Below are 27,187 nucleotides of genomic sequence, written 5' to 3'. Positions count from 1 at the left end.
TGTCCTAACCTGCTCCACGTGTCAGTGAACAGGCGAGCAAAGTGTCACTTGTTTGAAAAATTGCTCGCCCTAGCTCTATTCTTGTGATGTTTCGCACACTTGCTTCACCTCCAACCTATTTTCACTGGCCAAAACTGACGCTGACGTCTTTAAAGTTTCTGTTTCCCCTCCCGTCAGCAAGAAATTATGACTGAGGATATGATTAAAACTTAAGAAAATCATGTTAGTTACGAATTAATAACTTAAGACACTCACTTGCAGAGGGAAAAACCACAAGCGGCACCAAAAAAAAAAGTCATCCCCTCCTCACGCTACTACATCGCTTGTAGTATATCTGGACAATTTTTCGTGCTCCATCGACTAGAGTTCGCTCGCTCGCTGTATGTTAGGAAAAGGTGTAACCCTGTGTTTATTTTCATAATATAATAAAGCCGGGTAATTCCTTTACGATCATACATGTTTGACTCATATCTATGGTTGACTCAGATCGGGCAGCGAAAAGAATATACAACACTTCCTGTTTTGACTGCAACCTAGAAGAAGTTGTTCCTTCATAACTTTTGCAGGTTTTGGATCATTAAAATTATTTTAATAACGTTTGATCATGTCTCTGCCCAATCTGAGTCAACCGTAGATATGAGTCACGCATGCGCAAGTGTAAATGTTTTACCCAGCTTTATTATATTATGAAATTAAAGACAGAGGTTATTATTTTTGGTTCATCCAGTGTTCCTCCAGTTTTCCTCTGCTGACATCAGCAGTGAATGATTTGCTGACTTGTGAAATACGATCGACTTCTCGTTTACTTTCAAGACTCATATCCGAATACATGTTTTAACACTGTCGGTACCTGAACTAAGTCGACCATGCGCATGCACAACTCACAGCTACAATTGACTCAGATCGAGCAGCGACAGACGGCAGCGTTGGTCAAGCGAGCTAGAGAGTGAATGAAGAGAGGGAGCAGCAGTAGAAAGAACAAATGTTTTTCAAAGGTTTTGAATCATCGCAACCACGACAGGTTCTTAATCACACAGCCATAGCTGTGCACAAAAAGATATTAGGCTGATAGGACCAGTAGTATGCGAGATTAGCTGCAGGCAAAAATACAAACACTACCACACACACAAACAAATGCAACCAAACGCAATCCCCTCCAGGCTACCACCTGGCGGACATAATTAGGCCTCAGCCAGGAAGTTGCATATTATCAAAATCCCTACATAAGAGAAATATATGAATGTACCTCAGGGGTGGTTAGGGCAGCACGGCGGCTCAGTGGTTAGCACTGTTGCCTCACAGCAAGAAGGTCCTGGGTTCAAACCCCAGGTCATCTCAGATCCTTTCTGTGTGGAGTTTACATGCTCTCCCCATGTACACGTGGGTTTCCTCCGGGTGCTTCAGTTTCCTCCCATCATCAAAAACATGCATGTTAGGGTTAATACTCCTGTCTGTGCCCCTGACCAAGGCCTGGCAAGAAGAGCTGTAGTTGGTCCCTGGGCGCTGCACGGTGGCTGCCCACTGCTCCTAGCTACACGGCTGCCCACTGTTTCCAGTGTGTGTTGGGATGGGTTGAATCCAGAGGATGAATTTCCCCACGGATATTAATAAAGTACATTCTTATATAGACAGACAATAACATCCAGTGCCAGAAAACAATATTTCTGACATTCTGATGATAAATAGTAAATGGATTGCATTTATATAGTGCTTTTCTAGCTGCAACAGCCACTCAAAGCGCTTTACAATCAATGAATGCCTCATATTTCCCCATGCACACACACACTCATACACGAACAATGGTGTCAACCATGTAAGGCGCCAACCAGCTCATCGGAAGCAGTTAGGTGTCTACTCAAGGACACCTCAACATTTTTTAAGGAGGAGCCAAGGACCAAGCCGGCAACCCTCCAGTTTTCAGACAACCTGCTCTACCTCTGAGCTAATGTCGCCCCAATGATGAAGAAAATAAATTTCGCTTTTGTGGTCAAGGATTTAACTGATGTTGTCTGAACATGTTTTCATGTTTGAAGAACATCAATTTCTAAAGGGAGACTGGTAGCGTCAAGTTTTTCTGAGGTAAATTAGCCTTATTTCCTATCTCGGTAATAAAAACACCACACAGTTTTCATATTGGACGCCTAAAAAATAATGCCTTGTGGTATTTAAACTGTTAACGTTAAAGTTACACATCTTATTTTAACATATGAGGGTAGTTGGACTGGCTAGCTAGTAATGTTAGCCTTGACAGCAAACTGAATACTCAGTTAACGGGAGCGTACAGCTACTTTTTCTACCCTTTTCTGTCCTGGTTAGACAAAAAGAGCTCATGCAACAGTTGGCCAGTGAATTCAACAAGTGAACAGATATCCACCCTGGTTTGAATCTTCTGGCTGCAGTGGCCCTGGTCATCCCTGTCTCCAGCATGAACAGTGAGCCAGACTTCTCAGCAATAAGCAGGGTAAGCGATTTTTAAACATGCAACAGAGCACAATGTCTAAGTTTTCTGTAAATTTTCTCTCGTGCCATCTTTCAAAATGGTTGCATTCAAAATGGTTACGAAAGTCTGTTTCCATTTCAGGTCAAAACTGACTTAAGAAACTAGCTGAAAGGAGAGCACCCGGCTGCTTGACTCAGAATCTCAATAAATGCACCTGCCCCTGAAGCAGATCCCATACAGACAAGGCGTTAGAAATGTTATTTCCCCAAGCAAGGAAAATTAAATGTTCCAGCAGGGGATGCCAACTGTGCCAATAGGCACATGACAAAAGGCTAAGGAGAACAACCTGGACCAAAAACAGAGTTAAAGTGTTCTGATCCCTTGAATCTACTACTACTACTACTACTACTACTACTACTACTACTACTACTACTACTACTTTCGGCTCCTCCCGTTAGGGGTCGCCACAGCAGATAGTCCATTTCCATCTGTTCCTGTCCTCTGCATCTTCCTCTGTCACACCAGCCACCTGCATGTCCTCCCTCACCACATCCATAAACCTCCTCTTTGGCCTTCCTCTTTTCCTCTCCCCTAGCAGCTCTACATTCAGCATCCTTCTCCCAATATACCCAGCATCTCTCCTCCACACGTCCAAGCCACCTCAATCTTGTATGTATTTTATTATGTAAATATTTATTTATTTTGACGTGTTCATCAAAAAGCAGCGTTAAAGTTTTTGTTCTTCAAAATATTTTCTAAAAAGGAAAATTTTTTTTAATATGTAAAGTTATTTCTTAATCATTTATGTTGACATATATAGTTGTTTATTTTGAGTAGTTATCCATTTGCAATAAATAGTTATTCATAAACTTTTGTTTGACTAGTTAATTACTGAACTCGTCAGTCACACACCACATCACCCACCACCACAAGTACATTCTCAACATGTGAGAAACACTGCCCAGGAAAGCCCAGTGGGCCCTGATGTGTTTCCAGTGTATATGGATCTAGCAGGGCTTAAATGTTGATATGCACTGCGATGGTTACAAGGCTGTCAGCTGTATCATTTCTTTTTTCTCTTGGCAAGTAACGCACATGAATACCAACAATGGCTATATTGCTGGTATTCATGTACATTACTCTGCTGGTGTTTACTAGCTTAACGAGCTAGAAAGTTAGCTAGGGTCCAAGGATAGGGGCTGTTGTGTATATTGTACGGATTGTAGATACCCTTGAGACTACCCTGTGATTTTGGGCTATACAAATAAACGACATAAATTAATGTTACGTTACGGTGATAAGGGCAAATATAGCTAACGTTGGATCTACAGGTCACCCCTCTTCCATTTTTTGTGACGATTAATGTGGTCTTTCATCTAGTCCGTAAAAACAGTCATCTTCCTACCAGGTACTCTTTCAGCTCCGCTTAGAAGTGGCCATGATGGTTTTCTCCTTAATTTCACGATCGATAACAAGGTACAGAACAGTACACACAAAACTTACAACTGCACAAATCCACCCCCATGGCTAATTACCAAAACAGCTAATTTGCTGAAAAGTTGATTGTAGGTTTTAATATGCTAAACCCATTAAAAAGTTGCCTGTTGTTTATGTTGACGTAAACACTGAGTGACAGCTCAGGGACCAATCAGGAATGAGATCACACAAAGGCCCAACTCCATGCCCCCTGTCCTGAAAGGGCCAGCACCAGGTGACCGGCGCGGCCGTGAAGGGATGAAATCTTTCACAGTTGGAACCGGTTTCCAAGTCGGCTGATGTAATGAGAAAGAATCTGCACCCACGACTTTCATGGCACAGCGGCGGGACGGACCCGTAGTGGAAAAAGGGTAATGGAGCGGAGTCCCCTGAGTAAAGAGAAAGTGATGCTATCATATCTGTATGCATGTGTGTGCCTGTGTTTGAATTCTTTCTCTTGCGATCAAGCTCTCTTTACCCCCCAAAAACAGTCACCGCATCTGCTGTGCTGATCTAAAAATCACATACATGCGTACACACACGCACACGCACACACACACACATCGGAGCACATGTGCTCGTGTGTTCCCTGTGCTAGAGGCCCTGTGGGGTTGACTGCTTCACCAGCTGTGTTCTCAAAGACAGGAACACAGAGGGCCTAGAGACAAGACATACATACATAAATAGACACAGATACGCAGTCCTAGTCACATGTACATACTCGACCATAGATAAACATACAACAAATTAACGGATATCAACACAAACATTTGGCGTATGTAGCGTGAGAACACAATAAACAAACAGAATACACATTCTAAGGTATTCTTTCCCTGGAAATCATTCCCTCTATGTCATAAAAAACACCATCCCTTTCCATCACGCTCTCTTGAATAGATATTCTTTGGTTAAAGACGCTCCCTTTCTGTCACACTGACACAGTTTCTCAGTAGCTGTGTTTCCAATGGCAGCACGGTAGCACAGTTGTTAGCATGGTCGCCTCACATCAAGAAGGTCCTGGGTTCGAGCCCCGGGATAGTCCAACCTCGGGGGTCGTCGCGGGTCGGCCTCTGTGTGGAGTTTGAATGTTCTCCCCATGTCTGCATGGGTTTCCTCCGGGGGCTCCGGTCTCCTCCCACAGTGCAAAGACATGTAGGTCAGGTGAACCGGCCGTACTACATTGTCCCTAGGTGTGAATGTGTGTGTATGTGTGGGCCCTGTGATGGACTGGCGGCCTGTCCAGGGTGTCTCCCTGCTTGCTGCCCACTGACTGCTGGGATAGGCTCCGGCATCCCCACGACCCTGAGCAGGATAAGCGGTTTGGATACTGGATGGATGGATGTGTTTCTGCAAATTGTCAAGTGAATTTAAAGCGAACTTTTGAAATATTGCAAAAAAAGACAGCAACAAAAAAAGCAAATTAGGCACATTTCCATCAAATAGTTTGCAAATAAACTAGGCTACGCAAAGTGTAGTTCCATCAGAAGGTGGAGGTATAGGCTATGTTCCACATGGCTGTAATTAACACAGAAGTAGAGGTTGCATCTATGAGAGGCAATGGAGACGGGTCTTCAGGAATTTGTTTCAATTGGAAAAGTTGTAATGTTCTTTCATGTCAGCTATTATTGGCCATGTTTCATGCTGTCCGGAGACGAAGACAAAGAAATGCTTTTTATGGGAATATCCAGGAAGACACTAACAGCAGAAACAGCTGATCAGTCCATCCAGCCATTATCCAAACCGCTTATTCTTACTCAGGGTCATGGGGATGCTGAAGTTTATCCCCGCAGTCATTGGCGGCAGGCGGGGAGACACCCTGGACGGGCAACCAGTCCTTCACAGGGCCGACAAACACACACACACACACACACACACACACACACACACACACACACACACACACATACCTAGGGACAATTTAGTACGCCCGATACACCTGACCTACAAGTCTTTGGATTGTGGGAGGAAACCGGAGCACCCGGAGGAAACCCACGCAGACACGGGGAGAACATGCAAACTCCACATGGAGGATGACCTGGGATGACCCCCAAGGTTGGACTACTCCGGGGCTTGAACCCAGCATCTTCTCGCTGTGAGCCGACCGCACTAACCACTGCGCCGCCCAGCTGATCAGTCATGCGAGTTAAATGTTTGCTATGTCAAAACTTGATCGGCAAAGGTGTTTGTTTAAATATCACATTTAGCGCATTAACTATTTTTCGAAAAAAGGCAAAAATCACCTCAAGCAAGCGAAAAAACTTTTTGCTAAATTTAATTTTTTTCAAAATTTGCCATTTCCATAAACTTTTTTTTTTAAATACATTTATTTCTATTTTTTTCCCCTTATCCCACCCGATTAACCCAATAGCATATGGCCGGAACCCTGGTCGAATAACTCCCCTGGCTCACGTTTCCACAGGAAGGAGATAGTCGTAACACCAGCTTCCTTCAAACTCGTGTCCGCTGCTCTCGCTATTTTACATGCTGAAGCCTCGCATGGATTGCATGAATGCCTTACCCCGTGGATGCCCTGGCCGTGACCAGTCATAAACATTTTCTAATGTGATACTTCAAAATAAGAATATGTTATGGAAACACGGCTACTCACTCTTCATTTACGTAGTGTTATGCAGACCAGCACAACAGAGTAGGGGTGTGGGCCGAGCTGCTGGTCTCCACAAGAGTTTTTCCTATTCAAACTGCCCATTGGAAATTTTCCTTTTAACAATTACCGATATAATACTTAACACAGAAACACAGGTATCTCCTGGACGACCAAGCGATACTACAGGGTGTTCAAACCACGAAATCGCCACTTTCAGCTATATTTACAGGCTTAAACAACTTTTGTTTTCCTAGGTTTCTGTTGTACTTCACCTACATTTGCTCAATTACCTTTGAGATGGTAAATAACAAAGACTTGAAACTGTGCACGGCCACCACGGATTTATGAAACATGGACCTTTCTGAAATTTGGTCTCAGTTGGGGGCTCTATAAAAAGCTTACCCCCTTTTAAAGGGCATAACTCAACACCAGGGCGGCACAGTGGCGAAGTGGTTAGCCCACTCCCCTCACAGCACTAAGGTCCTGGTTTCGAACCCCCGTGTAGTCCAACCTTCGTCGGTCATCCCGGGTCGTCCTCTGTGTGGAGATTGCATGTTCTCCCCGTGTCTGCGTGGGGTTCCTCCGGGGGCTCTGGTTTCCTCCCACAGTCCAAAGACATGCAAGTCAGGTGAATTGGTCATACTAAAAATTGTCCCTAAGTATGAATGTGTGTGTGTATGTGTGTGTGTGTGTGTGTGTGTGTGTCTGTGTGTGTCGGCCCTGTGATGGCCTGGCAGTCTGTCCATGGTATCTCCCTGCCTGCCGCCCAATGACTGCTGGAATAGGCTCCAGCATCCCCATGACCCTGAGAGCAGGATGAGAGGTTCTGATAACGGATGGATGAAAATCAACACCTATTGTCCAATTCCCACCAAGTTTGGTGCGAGTATTCCCTGGAAGCATTTGCACATATTTGCCAAAGGCCATAAGCCACATAGCATTAGTGTATCTATGGTTCCAGCTATATCCAACAATAAAGAACAAAGCTGTGAGTCATGACTTTTATATTCAATGCCAATATCTCAATTATCACCTATCACATTCAAAGTACTTCGAATATTACAAATATTACAAAAGTAAATGTTGCTCTTAATGGGCTTAATCTCCCATGCTGCCCCTAGTGGCTATTAAAGGTTCAAGCCTGTAATGCCAAAACCTATTGTTGCTTTATTTTTTTCTGCAATGGGATTCTATGTCAGCCCATACAACCAAACAGTCAATTTTTATGAAAACTGACACATCATTAGACGTCAGTTCGGGAAGCCCAGCAACCCATTTTGAGGTCAATACAACAACGCCTCTAGCACCATCATCAGTCTGAAATTCATCTCATTTTTTGACCATCAACTTTTTTCCTCGAGTTCCTTGGGTCAAGTCAATTCCAACACATCTAGTCTGGTCAATTTCAATCAATTAATGCACATGCCATTTTGACTTATATGAAAAATATATGTTTTACTTTTTCTATGCAGCTGATCAAATCTTTACCATATGCGACAGGGAGCATCTTTGCACAGTGGCCCACAAGGGCAACCACGCTCCAAAACCTAAACCACAAACAGAGAGTAAAATGCACAGCAAATCCAGAAATGTCGCAAGCATTAAAACACATACAAAAAGCTAAAGCAAACACCAACAACAGAGACGCGCTGCAAGAGAGGAAACAAACAAATGTAAACAGGAAATGCAACGCAAATACTGAAATGCTGCAAATAAAATAACACATACAAAAATGAAAAACATACAAAAAGGGAAATGCTGCAGAATGAGTTGGTGCAAAGGAAGTGCTCCAGGCCACCAGAGTCATACAACTTACTGTGCGCTTTACAGCCCAACTTACAAGGTAACAGCTAAACTTGAAACTGTCCTGCAGCTGCCACTGAAAAGTGTACTTCTCTTCATCGCGTCATCACAGGGATCACTGGTTTGGTTCGAAGCAGGTTATTTTATTCATTGATAATGTTTTCACTTTCATGAGCCCTGTTTTTCCAGCCGGTCTGGGATTTGAACCCATCAACCTGCTCATGAGAACGTTTCCACGTCTAATGACGAGGTCACTGTCTGACGCAGCATGTCAAAGCTACAATCCTACAGATTAACATACAAAAATGCCCTTCATGATCATTTCTATCGCTGGTGTATTTAAGTCCATAGGTAATATATGAATATCCAAATCACAAACACTTTTGCTGTTGCTCGAGTAAAAGCTGTGGTCTGGTTAGACTTTCCTAGGACATATGATACGGCACATGCTGATGCATCTCAGGTCCTCTGAAGCAAACAAGTGACAGAAGGCGGCAGGTTGCAGGGAGATAAAAAAGAAAAACATTTAAGTTGTTGTGGCAAACAAGCAGATATGGCAGACAAGGCTTGTCGAAGGCTTTTACCAACCAATACCACAACGGAGATTTAAAACCCAAATTCAACCAGGTTTCTTTTATTCGGTGGTGGGGTGACAGAACAGCTCTTGCAACCATTTCAATTTGAATGGTTCCCTGGGATTCAGGATACCCAATCACCAACGCAGTAGCCAATATCGCCATAGATGTGAGCATCCTCAGTGGTGTTTCAGTACCGCAGGGTGGAGGACTGCCAAGCAGAGGCCTCTGTTTGTATAACACCACCTTTAAAATGCCCCTGTGTATATTTACTGTATAGTACTTTGTATCTGTGTACATATATGTATGCATGTGCGCATAATGATTTGCATGTCTGTGTGTGTCTGTATGTGTACAGCTGTGTGTGACTGTGCATGTCTGAGTGTATTTCGCTAAGTGAATGTGTGTGTACATGTGTGTGTGTGTGTGTGTGTGTGTGTGTGTGTGTGTGTGTGTGTGTGTGTGTGTGTGTGTGTGTGTGTGTGTTGCGTATTTATTTACTCACCCATACTGTTAGTAGAGCTACACCACATTAGTAAACAGCCGGTACACACGAGGTTGAGCACTCCAAAAAGCAGGATCCTCCATGACTGAAAGAAACATACACAAAATAAAAACCAACAATAATTAAAAACCCATCAGAAAATAAAATAATTACACCGCAAGATAATGTTTTCATTAAAAAGTAGTTCATTTACTAAAATGAATCCTTTAGTTAAAGACGAACCCCTTCATTACAAAATAACTCTTTCCCAATCCTAAATTCAATGACCTCCATTGACATTGACCAGTGAGTATCTACATATGTAGATGCTCATTGATGAGTCTGGAAAGATATTTTGTTTTTAATGATGTTCACAGTTGGGCAGCACGGTGGCACAGTGTTTAGCATGGTCGCCTCACAGCAAGAAGGTCCTGGGTTCGAACCCCGGAGTTGTCCAACCTTGGTGGATCATACCGGGTCGTCCTCTGTGTGGCGTTTGCATGTTCTCCGGGTGTCTGTGTGGGTTTCCTCCAGGTGCTCCGGTTTCCTCCCACAGTCCAAAGACATGTAGATCAGGTGAATCGGACGTACTAAATTGTCCCTAGGTGTGAATGTGTCGGCCCTGTGATGGACTGGTGGCCTGTCCAGGGTGTCTCCCCACCTGCCGCCCAATGACTGCTGGGATAGGCTCCAGCTTCCCGCGACCCGAATTTGGATAAGCAGCTTGTATAATGGATGGATGGAAGAGTTGTTGATATTTTTTGTTATTTAATGTATTCAATGTACCACCCATTTATTTCTGTAGCACTGCAAAGCTATATAAAAAAAAGTGTTGCTTCACTCATTGTGGTATGGCAAGGCTCAGTAGGCATTCATTTATGCAAGGGATCAGTCTTTAATCAATAAGAGCCAAAAACACAATGCCACAAAGCTGGAGCACCACATTTCCACACGTACTTCTTCTCTTAGTAAATACCACTACTGCTAGCAGGTCAGTCGATGTAATTATTTATGGCTGAGAAAGGCCTTCAATGCAATGCTGCAAGAAAATATTCACGAGAGAGAGAGAGAGAGAGAGAGAGAGAGAGAGAGAGAGAGAGAGAGAGAGAGAGAGAGAGAGAGAGAGAGAGAGAGCGAGAGAGACAGACAGACAGACAGAGAGAGAGAGAGGGAGAGATATGAAGGGGGTGCACCAGAGAACAGGAGGGCAAGCGAACGAGAGAACGGGCCAGCGTGATTGTGTGCATGTGTGCACATATGTGTGCGTGTGTGTGCGTGTGTGTGAGTAGCCCAGCCTGTCACTTCCTATCAGAGTCATGTGCTGCAATGCAGAGCACCAAGTGCTGTGAAATCTACAATTACTGTGGTGCGTTATGTTATGACAGCACTGGGGCGTCTAGTGACAGCACTAGCCAGCGACAGGCATGGGAGATTGTGTGTGGGGGTGGGGTGGGGGGGTGTATGTATATGTGTGTGTGTGTATGGATGGATGGATGGATGATGTAGTATGTATGTATGTATGCACGAGGTTTCCTGTGTGCCTGTGTGTGTGTGTGTGTGTGTGTGTGTGTGTGTGTGTGTGTGTGTGTGTGTGTGTGTGTGTGTGTGTGTGTGTGTGCAACCAGAGAGAGTACTCAAAACATTCCCAGCTCTCCCTACATGGACACTTTCAAAAAGACAGACACAAACAAACATGCACACACAGCCTGAAGGAGCGCAGGACCGCAAAATTTAACACACTACTGCCACTCTCTGTCCATCTCTGGTATAGCGCTGCTGTGCAGCATGGGGCCCCGGGGATTGGTTTGAAGACTGGCTTACATCTTAGGGTCACAAGACACATCAGACGAACAACATTTCTGGACTCCTGAAGCTAAGGCCACAAGCCTGTACAGCAGGGTTCATTAAGTAGTGGACCGCGGTCTGGGTTCGGACCGAGCAATGGCTGGATCCGGACCGAGACCCGTTTCTGACATATTACTGAGAAATTTATAGCATTATCATTGTCAATATATATATATGTGTGTGTGTGTGTGTGTGTGTGTGTGTGTGTGTGTGTGTGTGTGTGTGTGTGTGTGTGTGTGTGTGTGTGTGTGTGCGTGTGCACGTTAAACAGAGCAGGGCAACAGGGTCTAGCGGCGGACTGAGGACACCTCCAACTCCTCCCCGCCTCCTGAAACAACTCTGAGAGTTTAGATTTGGGGATTAGAGGGTTAGGGACAGAAACAACAGAGTATAAAAGATCGCCACCTCCTGCACCAGTGGTGAGTATGAAGGCTTGGGAGGCAGTGGGAGGTGTTGGAGGAGGTGAGGAAGAGTTGGAGGAGTCGTCAGTCCACCAGCAGACCCATCTCGAGCAGGGAGGCCTCAGACCAATCACTTGTGGTTATTTAAATCACGTGGTTCGGGTGGATTTCTCTGACAGTCAGCGACAGAAAGAGGGACGCGTGAGAAATGAATGCAGGGGTGAGAGGAGAGAAGACAGAATGGCGAAATCAAAAATGAGAAAAATAGAAACAGAAAATCATTCAAGAATGAATGGACAGGGTCGTCCCGGTGGCTCACCTGGTACCACATAAGGCTGAGTCCTTACCGCAGCGGCCTGGGTTCGAACCCGGCCCGGCCCCTTTGCTGCATGTCATCCCCTCTCTCTCCCCTGCCTTTCCTGTCTCTCTCTACTATCGCTATCAAATAAAGGCAGAAGATGCCAAAAAATAATCTTAAAAAAAAAAAAGAAAAAGAAGAAGAATGGATGGACAGAGCAATTCTTCCAGCAGCGAGTGCCAAACCAGTGTGCCCTCATGTGTCCCGAGACAGAGGCACTGGTAAAAAGTGCCAATGTGAAGCGCCACTACGAGACAAAGCACAGATCATTTGAGAAAAACCTCAACACAAAACTCAGAGGTGAGGGCAAGGAAAGCATACGAAGCCAGAGCCCAGTATGACGGTCCCCCACAATCCTCTCCCACCCCTTAACCGCCCAGCAACAGGCAAATGAATATTCACTGAAAGCTGTGTGGATTCTGGGTGAACATAAAAAGCCACTGACTGATGGGGGAATTGTTAAGAGTGCATGGGCACGTGATGGACCTCTTATTGAGCAGATACTGCAGTGAGACATTATTTTATAGTAACTGACCCTACCACTTTCTGACTACAGACTGTGACTCAGCCTCTTTTTTTTACTGGTTTAACCAAAGTAGCACTACACACACTGACCATGTTTGGCTCCACAAATTACGAACACCATCCATCCATCCATCCATCAATTATCCAAGCTGCTTATCCCAATCGGGGTCGCAGGATGCTGGAGCCTATCCCAGCAGTCATTGGGAGGCAGGTGGGGAGACACCCTGGACAGGCCGCCAGGCCATCACAGGGCGCCCCCCCCCCACACCCCCACACACACACATTTCACACCTAGGGACAATTTAGTACGGCCGATTCACCTGACCTACATGTCTTTGGACTGTGAGAGGAAACCGGAGCACCCGCAGGAAACCCACACAGACACCCGGAGAACATGCAAACTCCACACAGAGGACGCCCCGGGATGACCCCCAAGGTTGGACAACCCCGGGGTTTGAACCCAGGACCTTCTCGCTGTGAGGCGACCACGCTAACCACTGCACCACCGTGCCGCCCGATTATGAACATCATTAAAACAAAATATCTTTCAGACTCACCAATGAGCATCTACATATGTCCATGGGAATGGCACTGACTCCATTCCAGCCTAGATTTAAACTACTGGCAGGACAAGCACATGTTAACTTGCCTCACTAAACAAGGACGGTAGAATGGGAAGTGGGACAAAAAGAAGGGGGAAAAAGCCCATTCTCCCATTAAACAAGGATGTGAAGTAGGAGAAAAGGGAAACAGAAATGTGACATTCAAGAGGTACTAAAAACTTAAATGTGTTTTTTGAGCTGTAAACTAAATTTTATGACTGTACTGATGCTGTGCTGAAAAACATCAACGCTGGTGTTAATACTGACATTTCTTACCAAATTCATTAAATTTGGCATTTCATGGGTTGAAAATGGCTCAACAGACCATCTACTGTTTTAAATCAGCCCTGAACCTTGCAAGACCACCGCTGACTTAAGAGTTGAACGGTTGGGACTCATTACATCATGAAATCTGAAAAAGAAAAAGAATCTTAAGGTCCTCTCATCAGAGGTTCCCCTCGTGAGGCCTCCTTCTGTCTGTGGTGCAGCCAGGTCGCAGTGGTCGGGGGTGTTTTTGCAGGGCCTAGTCCGACGCCATACCAGAAGGCGGGCCAGTGGAGGGGACCAGGTTTGACATGCACCAGGTCCTTCTCACAGATCTCCCCATCTACTCCTGTCTCACACATCCACACCCTCCTCCTCAGCCCCTCCCCTACCTGCCTCCCTCCCTCTCAGCGCCTTGCTAACTTTTTAGCCTTTTTCAAAATTATGCAGTGGGTAGTTATGTTTTATGTTCTCCTGGGGGAGAAGTTACATTTTTGTGTTATATTTTTCTTATTTATACAAATTAACCACTTTTTCAAAGTGTCACTTTTTATTTTGGATTTTCCCCCCTTTTTCTCCCCAATTGTGCTTGGCCAATTACCCCCCCCCCTTCTGAGTTGTCCCAGCCATTGCTCCACCTCCTCTGCCCAGCCGGGGAGGACTACAGACTACCACATACCTCCTCTGATACACGTGGCGTCACCAGCCGCTTCTTTTCACCCGACAGTGAGGAGTTTCACCAGGGTGACACAGTGCGTGGGAGGATCACGCTATTCCCCCCAGTCCCCCCCCCCCCAAACAGGCACCCCGACCGACCAGAGGCGGCGCTCCAGAGGACGCACTAGTGCAGCAACCAGGACACATACCAACATCCGTCTTCCCACCCACAGACACAGCCAGTTGTGTCTGTAGGGATGCCCAACCAAGCAGGAGGTAACATGGGGAATTGAACCGGCGATCCCCGTGTTGGTAGGCAATGGAATAGACCACCATGCTACCTGGACGCCAAAGTGTCACTTTTTTTATTTTATTCAGAACATTCAGTCTTGTTTTCCTTTCACTTAAAATGAGAAACTCGTTGGGATACTTGAATTTATGCTTGGCTTTTATTTATTTTTCCTCTTCAATGTGTTTGTATGAGGAAAGTTTTGACAATAAAGTCAATTATTGTCAAAACTTCCCTCATACAATATACTAAAGTCAATTATTGTCAAAACTTCCCTCATACAATTATTGTCAAATATTGTCAGTAGTCAAAATGTACTTTATTTATTTAATGTAACAGTTACACAACAACTACAATATAGGTCCCTTAATCATAGCACAAGCAGTGCTGGGAAGGTTACTTTTGAAATGTAATAGGTTAAAGATTATAAAGCCTAATTTATGCTCCAAATGTCGGCTAGCAGACAAATGTCTCCTGGCAGACAAAAAAGTGTCTCTCGAGTTGTTGCATTTATGCTTGTCGCAATGTCGCTGACTGTCTCCTGGTATCTATGGAAACGTTTCGCGTCACGCGCTGTGTTGTAAACAGTAGCGAGTGTTCTTTTTATGAATGAGCGCGTAATGTAAACAACGCTCTCAAGCAGAACACCTCGTCCCTCGACATAATGTGCGCAAGTCTGCGACATAAGAAAATGTGTCGTGTACACGACAGCCCTGGGAGACACAAAAAGTGTTTCTCATGACGTCAAAATTGTCAAGAGACATCTGTCTGCTAGCCGACGTTTGGAGTATAAATTGGGCTTTAGTTACCCTGTTAACAATGTAATAAGTAATGTAACTATTTTAATTACTTCTTCAAAGTAATGTAACTTTTTACATTTAATTACTTTTTTAAACTGGTCAATTAAGCTGAAAAGTCCAAATTTGAGCACATATTGCCTGTCTAGACGCAGAGACAGCTCCTTGTAAGCGATCCTACCCTTGATGGTGTTCCACTCAAATTTGACTGAACAGCTTTGCTGCCCCACACTGTCCGGAAATATGCCAAAAGAAGGCATTCCTACACGGCAAAAAGATGCAAAGCAACAAAATTAATGTTATATTCTACATATATGCGTTTTACCGGAAAGAATATATTCAGATTTAACCCCTTTGTAATCACCATCAATGCGATTAGTAACTCCAACTTAATCACATATTCTTCTCAGTAACTGTAATGGATTACAATTACATTTCTTTTGTGTTTTAATTACATAATGCTGTTACATGTAACTTGTTACTCCGCAACACTGAGCACAAGTTAGACAAAATGATGGATCGGACCTTTGCTGGGGAGAATATTTGAGTGACTGGACATATCCCTGCTGTACAGCCTAGCTCCCTCAATGGCTTCGGTAGTAAACAAAGTGAGCCAGCTGACACCATCACCAAGTGCCAACAGAGGCACTGGATAAACAAGTGTCATCAACATGGCTAATATTGTCCCACAGAATCAAAGAGGAAGATTGCACAGAAGGGGACAATTTCATCACAGTGAGATGATACTGCAGGCAGTTTTATCTGTTTTCTCTGTGAATAATTGCAGAAGTGAACTTTTGTCATTTCTTTAGCAGAAAAAAATGTCCTTAACCCAAGGCATGCCTACATTTGAGGCTTGAAACTCAAGCTCCCAATGGAGTAAAAAAAAAAAACTAAACTAAACATCCTCTCCCAGATCTAAAGTGTCGGGGCTCTCTGTCTCCAGGGAGGCAGCGTTCTCTCAAAATGAAAGCCCTCTTTACATAACAGATCACCAGCTCCGTGTTAACACGGGCATAGTTGGGTTCTGTCTCACTAACAAATCAGGGGAAGAAAAACAGCCATATTTTCAGACAAGCATTGCACCCCCCCAACCCTATCTCTACATTGGTCAGTGAGCTCTTTGCTATGCAAGATCCCTTTTACAAGGGATTTATTATGGACTAAAATGACATTTGGCCATTTTCATCTCAACTACAAATGAAACGTTTAACTTCATTTGTATAGTTTATTCCAGCAAAGTATTATTTTTAGGGGGCATTCAAATCCCCGTGTTACCTCCGACTTGGTCGGGCGTCCCTACAGATGCAATTGGCCGTGTCTGCGGGTGGGAAGCCAGATGTAGGTATGTGTCCTGGTCGCTACACTAGTGCCTCCTCTGGTCAGTCGGGATGCCTGTTCAAGGGGGAGGGGGAACTGTGGGGAATAGCGGGATCCTCTCACGTGCTACATCCCCATGGTGAAACTACCCACTGTAAACTCTCCATTGTAATCATTATAATTATTACATATTCGTCTGATCACGATTATTTGAGCAAATTGCAGTTTGCATAATCATTAGATTGCACAACATGTTTTCATCCAAAATTCAAGGAAATTTTAAGCCAATATTAGAAATGCTGGAAAAACAGAAGGGCATTTAGGTGCATGTCCACTACAGAAATTGTACTAAAACTTAGAAACAGCGACCCAATTGGTTTCCTTGGGCATGTGTTAAAGCCGACATTTTCGCTCAATCCAAGATGGCGGTTTCTCATTTCATGGAAACAGTGGTAAAAAAAAAAAAGTGCTACTGCTGGAGTAAAAACTGGAATAGAAGCATAACAAGATTTTATTTGAGCCTCAATGGCAAAGCCCCGCCTTATGAAGAAGTTGAGATGTTAAAAGTCCATAATGGCTTTAATACTAGTTACTCAAGCGATCAGATCATCACTTGCTTGTGTCTTTCTGTTGTAAACCTTTGATAGATAAAGGTTCAGATTATGTTTTATTCATTTTCCTTTCAACTTGTTTGAGCAGCAGGTGAAGTTAATTTTACACTAAATGCAAAGGTTGCTAATACTAACGCCATCACAAATCAATAGCAACCTAATACTTTGGCTTATAAAGTGCTATCCTGTCAATTTAAAGCAACCTGCACAACTTCAAACATCATTTACAAAATGCTAATCAATGATGTAAACGTTTTAATGGAAGGAACGTAGACAAACGTACACAACTATGCTTTAGCAGCAGCGTTAGATAAATCAGATCTTGACACAGGTTTGGGGGACTTTTATCATGAAATTCACTATGAAACACTGTTCCTCTATGCTAGGTATTATGGTTAATATGTTTTTGTTTTTTTGTTCAATCTTCTAGGTAAAGGAGAATTCTTTGGTTTTTATGAAACAAATCAATGATTATTTATCTTAATTTCAGATGCTGAAGGACGAGAAGTTTCACAGCCTTTGGAGTCAGGCCTCTTTTGGCACCATTTTTGTTGGCCCTTGCTAGTTGAAATGAGGGGAGTGCTGATCCCTGGTTTCCACCAGAAGAAAATAAAATCGTCTACCTGAAAACAAGGTTTGAATGTCAGGACAAAAACATGGAAAAAGAGCTTGTCTCTAGACCTTACTACTATTGGGCAGGTTCTTTTGTGTCTGCTCAAAACCAAATTTGTCAATTTTCAAACAAGATGATGACAGAGATGTGCCAACATGGAGAAACTGCCACAATATTTGATGTTTGGAGTCTGTTTGTTGATACAAGAGAAGGTATCTGTGCTACCCTGCCCACTTCACTGCTACTCTAAGCAAATGACATTGCAGTTGTTAAAGGCATCAGAGAGCATGAGGACTTCTGCCTGAAGCCCATACATACCACAGCACACATGCTGGACCCCAAGTAAGCTTCTTTTTTTTTTTTTGTCCTTCGCCTGGTCCTTGTGTGAGTCTGCATGCATGGCCACGCGAGGGTGCCAGTGTGCATCTCTTGCCCATGTACTGATCTGTCTATTGTCTCTGATATACTGCTGATTGCCGCTTGGCTGTGAGTTGTGTATGGTCTGGGTAGATTGTGGAACTGAATTGCTCTTCTGGGATAAATAAAGCTGTCTGAATCTGAATCTGATATCAACAACGCCTTTGGCATCTCACCACTTTAGCCTGTTCTTGGCAGTCTGACAAAGTATGCTACCAAGCAAGTACACTAACAAGTGAGGGCTCTGAGAAAGAGAGGGAATATGCCAACATATCTTATCTGTCACCCAGTGGAAGAGACTTTGTGGTTTTGGGCCCTTTCCCCCGTTGCCTTCATCCTCCTAAAGATCCCACCAACTTGAGCCACCTCTGAGTGCAACTGGTACCTGTTAGGGACTACTCATATAAAGGCATGCTACAGGCTAACCAATGCAAGGGTTAAAAAACTGGTGGTTAAACATGAGGCTCTTTGAGCTTCACACAGAGCCATCCTCCACAAGTTTGGAGAGTGATAATGGAGATGAGAAATCCGAATCTGCAGTCCAAGACATGGACATTAAAGAGGTCCAGAGGAGAATATGGAGGCCTGAGTGGAACATTTCTAGTTTTACAGTTACAATTTTACAGATTTATGTGAAAAGGTAGTTTTTTGGAGGGGATAATAGGGAAGATTTTACGTTGTTCAATGAAAGAACATAATGTAAAAGTCAACATTAATTAAAGTTCAAATCATAACTAAATCCTTGATTTTGTTTTCTATTAGAAGGGTTGAAATTATGCCTGCTTATGTAAAGCTGCCTTATGTTTCTATCTGCATATGACATAGTTAAATACAGCCAGTGCAAATAACCCCCGTAATTTGATTCTATTCCTGTTAATTCACATATGTTCTTTTTAATTCCCGTATTACGTTTCCACCTTTGAATATGTTTCGACCATCTGTGAACTTAGACAATAGTTTTAGGAAAAGCTATTTAGAATAAATCTAGGTGAAAGGGAACATTTTTCCAAACGATGAGTAGCCATTTCAACAACATGTATTTAGTTGCAAAGCCAAACATAACAGCACCAGTTGGGCACACGTCATATCTGCCTAACGACATTTTTAACAAAGACCGAAAAGCAAACAGACATTTTATTCATTTATATGTTCAAAAAATAAATAAATAGCCCTTCTTCTATATGTGGTTTATGTGTAATTTTACACTATCATTAGGCTTATATTATAACAGTAGCATAAAATTACCAAGAAAAGGACAATTAAATCATTAATTTGTATGTGAACATGACAGCCTTCATGACGGGGACCCACGCTATGTTGAATAAAATAGCTTATTCTGGACTATTCTAAGTCTATGAAAAACTTTCAGTCTTGATCTACTTTGAGTGTACATTATTTAAAACACATTTAATAATTATCTAGTCATTGTTTAAATACACATTATTTTTGGCCTAATAAATTGCTTAGTGAACCTTAAACAGAAAACATATATAACAACGGTCATAGTTATAAACCTTAGACTGAGCAGTGAGTTACAGCCAAAACTGACCCCCTTCCTCACAATCACTCACTTGGTCTAACGCAAACAAACACAAGCACAGGCACACCTTACCTGTCTATCTGAGGCCACCAGCCTGAATTCTTGCGAGAGTCTCCCAAGCAAGGACCTGTGTGTCCTCCTAAATGGATGAATAGTGCCCTAAAGGGGATTAAAAAATATTTCAATAATTATTGAAAATATTGTTAAATATCATACTAGATATCATACTAATAACAAAATAGAATTGAGACTTGTACAAAAGCAGTTGACAAGATCAAACAAGTTGGAAGAAAGCTACACAATTGTTTTCCAACATAAAAACCCAGTTGGGATGCTACAAGTAAAAGCAAAATACAGACATCGTTGTTTAACAGAATTTTTACACAAAATGAAACACAAATGTGGTGATAGTGTGAGCCATATGGCCAAAATCTTTTATCGTGGTATATGTAATTTCATAATGGTGACAGTTTATCACAATACAGTAATTTTCCTGGAAATATAATTAAGAAATTGGTTAATATTTAAAATTAAGGCACAACAAGCTCCACTCGCAATTAGATCTTTAAGACTGGGCCCTGGACCCTCAAAATTATAGTTTATCAAAAGACAGACTAGGGCGTAGGGGTCTATTCCGTTGCCTACCAACACGGGGATCACCGGATCGAATCCCCGTGTTACCTCCGGCTTAGTCGGGCGTCTCTACAGACACAATTGGCCGTGTCCGCGGGTGGAAAGCTGGATGTGTGTACACACACATACACACATCACATACTTATTTTTTTATTAAGAAAGTATTTTTCTCACACTCTAATTGTACCAGCAATGACAAGCTATGCACTAGGAATTTCTGATTCTCATTCCGATGCATCATAACTATAATTTTTCAGTGTTTACTCCACCATGGCCATTAGTGAGCGGCCTGCCAACTTATTCCACAATACTGAGCTATATTGGTGACCAGCAAGTGTTTCTGGGTAGCTGAGTCACCCAACTGATCCTTTGCCGTTAACCCAACGGAAGCCTGGGCCAGGCATCTACTGGGCAACCAGTTAAATATAAACATTTAAAGGAAGAATACAAAATCAAAACTTGCATCCACTTGAAACGGTTCAAGACTTCCAATTACGTGTGGTTTCTCCCTGCATACTGCTAAAGTGGATCCCAGAGGCCTTCCAGTTGCTCCAAATGGTTGCTGTGTACTCCAAAATAGTCAACATTCCCCTCCAATAACCCCGCCGTCAAACACGGTGAAAAGCCAAGACACTTACCAAAACATAGGTGTCAAACTCTTGCTTCTTTCTGTGCATGGGGACATCTGTTGAAGAGAACATCAAAGTTATTATTGACATCCAGTGTTTCCCATACACAGAACTTATACATATAGGCAGCCCATCCAAAAAGGTTTATCCCCACACAGATGAAATAAAGACAGTCAGTGGGGGACAATTGTGATCCATTGCACTCACAATAAAACAGACAAGAATCTTAAATCCTGCAGGAATTTCGTTAAAGCTAGAATGCGGGAATTTTACATATAAATGAATGTCCGTGACATTCAAGCCCTTGCCAAACAAGTTTGCACAATGATTAGTAAGCCTATTGCCGCCAGGTAAATCTCTATATTTCGCAGTATACCACAGTTGTAAATCTGGTGTCTGTGGCGACATTCCCATGCTGGCGCACCGCATGTGATGCGGCTTCAGGTCAGAAAACTTGCAGGCTTGGAAGCTATGGCAGAAAACCCTAAGAAGCATCCAAGAAAAGTTTCTGATGCTCAAGAGAAAAAAGAAACTCGGTGTTCAGGGGAAGGATTAAAGTAAAAGAAAAAAAAAAGAAAGAAAAAAAAGAAAATGATCGATGGTGAGGATAAACACAAATATCAATTGGTGTAGCTTTTCTTCGTTGGAGAGTGCTGAAAGAAGATAAGTAATTACTCTCACTGTCTGAAGGGGGAGACAAAACTTCCACACTGTAGGTTTAAGTCTTATATTCAGTTAGTAGACCTAAGGCAAGCAAATAATTAAATATTCAAGTAAATTTAGAGTCGTGACATCACCATACATGTTGCTGCCAGGAAGTTGTGAAACTGTACCCCCTCAAGAAAATGGGGTGCATGATGCCTGTGACTGTTGTGTCGTTTGTTTTTGCTTATGGGCCCCTGGATGTCAAAACCAGCAATGGACTTCGCCCCTGCCTAAAAGACGATTACAACACCAGACTCTGGCTGCCGAAGTTGGCACAGGCCAAAGTCTTTATTGGAATACTAAACCATCACTAATGCTAGCTCAGATGGCTCAAAGCCATACATGCCTGATGCTACTTGAAAGTTGCTTTACACTAGGAAGCACCGCCAGATACAGGCAAAAGAAATCAATGATTAAGCAAGAAGTACAATTTTAATTGTAAGGCACCTTTAAAACCTAGGTTATAAAGTGCTTTACAAAAGGGATAAAAGAACAAAGATTAGCACAACACAAACATTACAGGAGAACATTGCAACAGCACAATAAAAACAAAAACAGTTAGCGGCACCACAAATCAAAATACAGTATAAAACACAGAAAATAGGTCTTCAGCTCCGCCTTAAAAGACCCAGGAAAGTTTGCTGACCTAACTCCCAGGGGGAGACTGTTCCACAGCCCGGAACCCAGGACAGCGAACACACAGTCCCCTCGTGTTTTCATTCTTGAATGAGATACAACTAGCAGGCCTCGTACAGAGGACCTGAGGAGCCAAAGGGAGGCACAGGGCATTAGCAGTTCACTAATATACTCTGGAGCAAGACTATTAAAAGACCCCCTCTGATGAAAATCAAGTTTTTAACCTTGTTAATGTAGCAAATTCGCGGGCAGCCGAGAATCCGTCATAGCTGGGAATCCAATCTGGATAGCCCTGACCACGGGCAACTGCGCTAACCAGTCAACTAAAGGGTCCGACCTGTTAGCCAAGGGCTAGCGAGTCTACACATCCATGGTCATTACACTGTTACACTACTTCCCTCCTTCAGGAAGCGCATCCCCGCGCTTCAGCATACCAGCTCCCTCATGCCTCTGAGTACATATGCATCCCACCGCTGCCACCAATGAAGCGAGAATTCAGGGGGCAGCCGGGAATCCGCCGCAGCCGGGGAACCGAATCCGTGTAGCCCGGACCACAGGTGACCACGCTAAACAATCAACTAAAGGGTCCGACCCGTTAGCCAAGAGTTAGCGAGTTCACACATCCGTGGTCAATACACTACCCCTGTCCTTCAGAAAGCGCATCCCCGTGCTTCAGCGTACCAGCTCCCTCACACCTCTGAGCGCACACACTTCCGATGGCCTCCCGGTCTCACCATACCATTTCTGACACCAATGTAGTGAATTCAGGAGGCTGCCGGGATTCCGCTGCAGCTGGGAACTGAATCCAGATAGCCCACACCACGGGCGACTGCGCTAACCAGTCAACTAAAAGGTCCGACCCGTTAGCCAAGGGCTGGCGAGTCTACACATCCGTGGTCGTTCCAGTAACATGTACTTGTGGTTTTAGGGTTATGTTACAAGACATATCAGGGGAAAAATAAGCAGTCAACACCATGGCTGAGCATATCTGCTTTGAAAATGCTATGTACCAAGGACAGTCAAAAAAACGGATTAAGACAGGCGGGGTTTCATACATCACAAACCTAAGGAACCAATCCCATTAATGGACGGGGTGGTGTTTTACATATCATTGTACACCCGCTTCAGTGACACGAGCCAGAGCAGAGGCGGTGTGTAGCTACTTATTGTAATTTTGCCAGCCAAGTTTTGGTTTCAACAGTGAGCCTTGATTTATTACCAAAGGATCAGAAAATCCAAGAGAAACGGGTACAGTTTACTTGGAAAAATCACAATAACCCAGCTAAACTTCCAGAGAATATGCAGGTTTACAGTAGCAATTTTCAAGAGCACCATTTTGAAAATGTATCATAAAAACAGATGAGTTTTGTCACAAATATTATATCGAAGCCCAACGCTGGGCCAATCCATTTATCCTGGCAACACAGTAAGTACGAGCTGACATGTTGGTCGATGGGTAAATTTATTTTATTTTTTGCCAGAGACTTTCTACTGTGTTCATAGCATTTCTTCGTAACAGCGTGTCTATCTTTTCAAGGTAGATAACTTGTCAGAGCTGGCAAGGTTTATCGAACATTAGCAACACATTATTAGCTGATTAATAACATAGTCCGATACGTCTTGTACGCAACTGTGGCAAGTTTGTTGCACGAGTGGGTTTGGACAGGAAAATATCGTCAGTCACAGATATATTTATTACAACACATACATACAGACACAAAGAGTAGACAGAGTTGGTGACAGATCTGGCTGGAAGGCAGAGCTTTCGCAGTCTTTCCCTGGCCCACCTCGTGCCCCTTCCTCCCTTCCCCGGCTCCGCTTCCTAATGGTGACAGCCACCCGGCTGAACAGCAGTGGCTTTGAAAGATTCAGGAACACAGCCTGACAAGAGGGACTGGTTCATAATAGCAAGCAGAGATTGTCCAATAATGCTAATGACTTCTTTAAATAATCTGGAAGGCTCAGTGTCAAGTGGGCACATGGAAGAGCTTGTGGGAAACAGTACCAATCAAATCCCTGAGGGAGATGGGAGAAAGCTGATCTTGTAAGACAGGACAGGTATGAAATGGCTCAGTATGGGGGCCAATCTTTGAAAAGGTTCGGCCCAACTCCTGTTTACCATAAACTGAAATAAAAGTGTCATTATGTATACTGTTACCATTGTAAGGAAAATAAGAAAAAGGTGACAAAAAGGTACTCGTAAAGGTCTTCCTCGGGAAATAAGCATTGTGAAATTGGTGTCTTGAAAAAGGCCACTCTATAAGCTACTATTACTATATCAAGTGTAACAATACTATGAAAATAAAAGTTGCAATAATGTGATAATGAGTTGAGTGTTGTTTACGTGAACTGGTTTAATTTGATTTGAGTCACTTGCTTATGTTTCAGCATTTATTGATTAGTGCCACAAAACAGGGACCATTATTCGTTTAAGCTTAGACAGAACACAAGACCTTTAGTGCACCAAACGCCAAAGTCAAATAACGTCCAATTAGCGCCTTAACTAGGCTAATCAGCATTTTGAAGGTAAACCAAGTTTCTTTAGCTACTAATTAGCCAACACAGCGAACTAAGCCGTTGCGCTCCGATCTGAAAAGACCGCGATCACCCTTTAATTCAAGTTAAACTGTGTAGGCAGACGTGTTTACACTTCGGGGAACACCTGAACTAACGTAATGCACCACTGGCTTTAACGGCAACGTTACCGAGAGGCTCGCCAAGCATTAGGTTACAGTTCAGACGCCGGGGGTTAGCCGTTAGCTTGCTAGCATAACAAACCTGTATCCTTGATGTTTATGACATCAACCGACATCATGTCGGGAGTTTCCAGCGGTCCCACTTTCCTTTCGGTCACTCCGGACGGCACCACGTCTGGTTTAGGACCGAATTTCCTGGGGTAGTAATCCACATTATTGTGATAAGCCAGTCCCGCTGAGGACGTGGACGTCGACCCGTCCATGGCCATTTTAACGAACGCGCATCTAACCAAGGACGCTCGGCTGAGTGACGCATGCGCAGCTTCGTGGTCTGTACTCGTTCACGTGACCACGGCGACCATGTGAATGGGACGTGACGTCGTCAGGGAGCGTGAAAACCACAAACGATACGGCCGATTGTCGTGTTTGGAGACGTCTGCAAGCCGGTCGGGGTCTCGGGACCCGACACGCTGAATGGATTTGGACCGGGCTCGGACCTTTTTTATTTTTTTTGATTGGGCTTGGGTCGGACTCGGGCTCATTTAACTCCTCATACACGTGCAGAGCACACATATGAAATATTGTTATATTGATTATATTATAAATATACACACGCATGTATGCGTGTGTTACAGGTGACAGGTGACCATGCCGCGTGTGTGTGTGTGTGTGTGTGTGTGTGTGTGTGTGTGTGTGTGTGTGTGTGTGTGTGTGTGTGTGTGTGTGTGTGTGTGTGTGTTTCTATCAGAGAGAACGAGGGCGCGCATCAGCTATTATTATTACAACCGGATGCAGCACACAACTTCATTTCCCACCCTGTTCACAGCGGGTTAATTTGCTTTTCGTACATGTAATGCCATGCTGTACCAAGGTTGTACAGCAGACGGACTGTTTCGCCAGAACATTATTCATTCCATCCACTACAAAGCTACGACTACTCGGCTGCTCCCAAAAGGGGGCGCCACAGCGGATCATCGGTTTCCATCTCTTCCTGTCCTCTGCATCTTCCTCTGTCACACCAGCCACCTGCATGTCCTCCCTCACCACATCCATAAACCTCCTCTTTGGCCTTCCTCTTCTCCTCTTCCCTGGCAGCTCCATATTCAGCATCCTTCTCCCAACATACCCAGCATCTCTCCTCCACACATGTCCAAGCCATCTCAAACTTGTCTCTCTTGCTTTGTCTCCAAACCGTCCAACCTGAGCGGTCCCTCTAATATACTCGTTCCTAATCCTGTCCTTCTTCGTTACTCCCAATGAAAATCTTAGCATCTTCAACTCTGCCACCTCCAGCTCCGCCTCCTGTCTTTTCGTCAGTGCCACTGTCTCCTAACCATATAACATAGCTGCTCTCACAACCATCTTGTAAACCTTCCCTTTAACTCTTGCTGATTCCCTTCTGTCGCAAATCACTCCTGATACTCTTCTCCACCCACTCCACCCTGCCTGCACTCCACCCTGCCTGCACTCTCTTCTTCACCTCTCTCCTGCACTCCCCGTTACTTTGGACAGTCGACCCCAAGTATTTAAACTCATACACCTTCGTCACCTCTACTCCTTGCATCCTCACCATTCCACTGTCCTCCCTCTCATCCACGCATATGTATTCCGGCCTGCTCCTACTGACTTTCATTCCTCTTCTCTCCAGTGCATACCTCCACCTCTCCAGGCTCTCCTCCACCTGCAACTTACTCTCGCTACAGATCACAATGTCATCCGCAAACATCATAGTCCACGGAGACTCCTGCCTGATCTGGTCCGTCAACCTGTCCATCACCATTACAAACAAGAAAGGGCTCAGAGCCGATCCTTGATGTAATCTCACCTCCACCTTGAACCCATCTGTCATTCCAACCACACACCTCACCACTGTCACACTTCCTCATACATGTCCTGCACCACTCCTACATAGTTCTCCGCAACTCCCGACTTCCTCATACCCCATCCATTACAAATCAACTAACGCTAATACACACAGCACAGTAGACATCCCCATGCTAATCAAGCTGGTAAGTAAGCTAATAAAAGCAATAGTTAAGATGACCCCTGAGTGCCACCTTCTCAAAAAGTAAAATGCTGTGTAAGACCAAATGGGAAAAATCACATAAATAGACTTAAATAATGAATAAACGATGAAATAAATAAATATTGAATACATCATTTTAAAAGTCCACATCCAGTCTTAATTATTGCAATATTTATCATTGCTATGGTTTCATTTTTACCCTTTTTATTAATTCACAAGAGCTTTCTCATTCATTTTGTA

At 43.7% G+C, this 27,187-nt stretch overlaps 1 protein-coding gene across 1 annotated transcript in view; it reads right to left on the bottom strand.

The window, feature by feature from the left end:
- slc30a6 (solute carrier family 30 member 6) overlaps positions 1–25,197 on the bottom strand; it is a 105,022-nt gene extending 79,825 nt beyond the window's left edge. The window contains exons 1-4 of the mRNA XM_056291701.1: positions 25,004–25,197; positions 20,894–20,940; positions 19,695–19,781; positions 9,405–9,489 (exon numbers count right to left, since the gene is read on the bottom strand). Of these exons, the coding sequence (XP_056147676.1) occupies positions 9,405–9,489; positions 19,695–19,781; positions 20,894–20,940; positions 25,004–25,190 (406 nt within the window). The 5' untranslated portion in view covers positions 25,191–25,197. The remainder of the gene's footprint in view (positions 1–9,404; positions 9,490–19,694; positions 19,782–20,893; positions 20,941–25,003) is intronic.
- Between the last annotated feature and the right edge of the window lie 1,990 nt (positions 25,198–27,187).

The sequence above is a fragment of the Lampris incognitus genome, chromosome 13, assembly GCF_029633865.1.
Source record: "Lampris incognitus isolate fLamInc1 chromosome 13, fLamInc1.hap2, whole genome shotgun sequence".
In the NCBI taxonomy this organism is placed as follows: domain Eukaryota; kingdom Metazoa; phylum Chordata; class Actinopteri; order Lampriformes; family Lampridae; genus Lampris; species Lampris incognitus.
Note: the sequence above shows the minus strand (reverse complement) of the source record. Positions and strands in the feature narration are given on the sequence as shown.